General features: G+C 58.3%; 1 protein-coding gene across 1 annotated transcript in view; it reads left to right on the top strand.

Moving 5' to 3' along the window:
* The first annotated feature begins 230 nt into the window (after window positions 1-230).
* Window positions 231-509, top strand: part of LOC125482161 (tonsoku-like protein) — a 4,139-nt gene continuing 3,860 nt past the window's right edge. The window contains exon 1 of the mRNA XM_048594159.1: window positions 231-477. Within this exon, the coding sequence (XP_048450116.1) occupies window positions 256-477 (222 nt within the window). The 5' untranslated portion in view covers window positions 231-255. The remainder of the gene's footprint in view (window positions 478-509) is intronic.

Raw genomic sequence — 509 nt, 5'->3', positions numbered from 1 at the left:
AGTAAGGCAGTGGGTCTGAGGGGGACCCCTGGCTTGTGTATCCTGCGGAGTCCACAGAATCGCATTGTGTTGGATCCCTCTGGCTTCATTTTTTGGTCGTCTGTCTTGTTGATGTCTCTCTCCCTCTCTCTCCCACCCTCCCTCGCTGTCCCTCCCTCATTCTCCCTCCCTCATTCTCCCTCCCTCATTCTCCCTCCCTCACTCTCCATCACTCTCCCTCCCTCATGCTCACTTCCCCCTTCGTCTCCCTCCCTCATGCTCACTTCCCCCTTCGTCTCCCTCTCTCCCTCCCTCCCTCTCTCTCTCTCTCTCTCTCTCCCTCCATCTCCGACAGGGCAGTTTGAGGCAGCAATTCGGGAACATGAGGAGGCGCTGCATGTGCTGGAGGAGAGGAACGATGTTCTCGGCTGTGCGATGGCCCACCGGATGATCGGTGAATGTTTCCTGGAGCTGAGCAACTGGGAATCTTCCCTGAAGGTGACTGAGAGATGGGGGGACCTGGGCGGGGG

This window comes from Rhincodon typus, unplaced genomic scaffold (assembly GCF_021869965.1).
Source record: "Rhincodon typus isolate 14 unplaced genomic scaffold, sRhiTyp1.1 hic_rhity00006515, whole genome shotgun sequence".
NCBI lineage: Eukaryota > Metazoa > Chordata > Chondrichthyes > Orectolobiformes > Rhincodontidae > Rhincodon > Rhincodon typus.
This window is presented reverse-complemented; position numbering and strand designations above follow the sequence as displayed.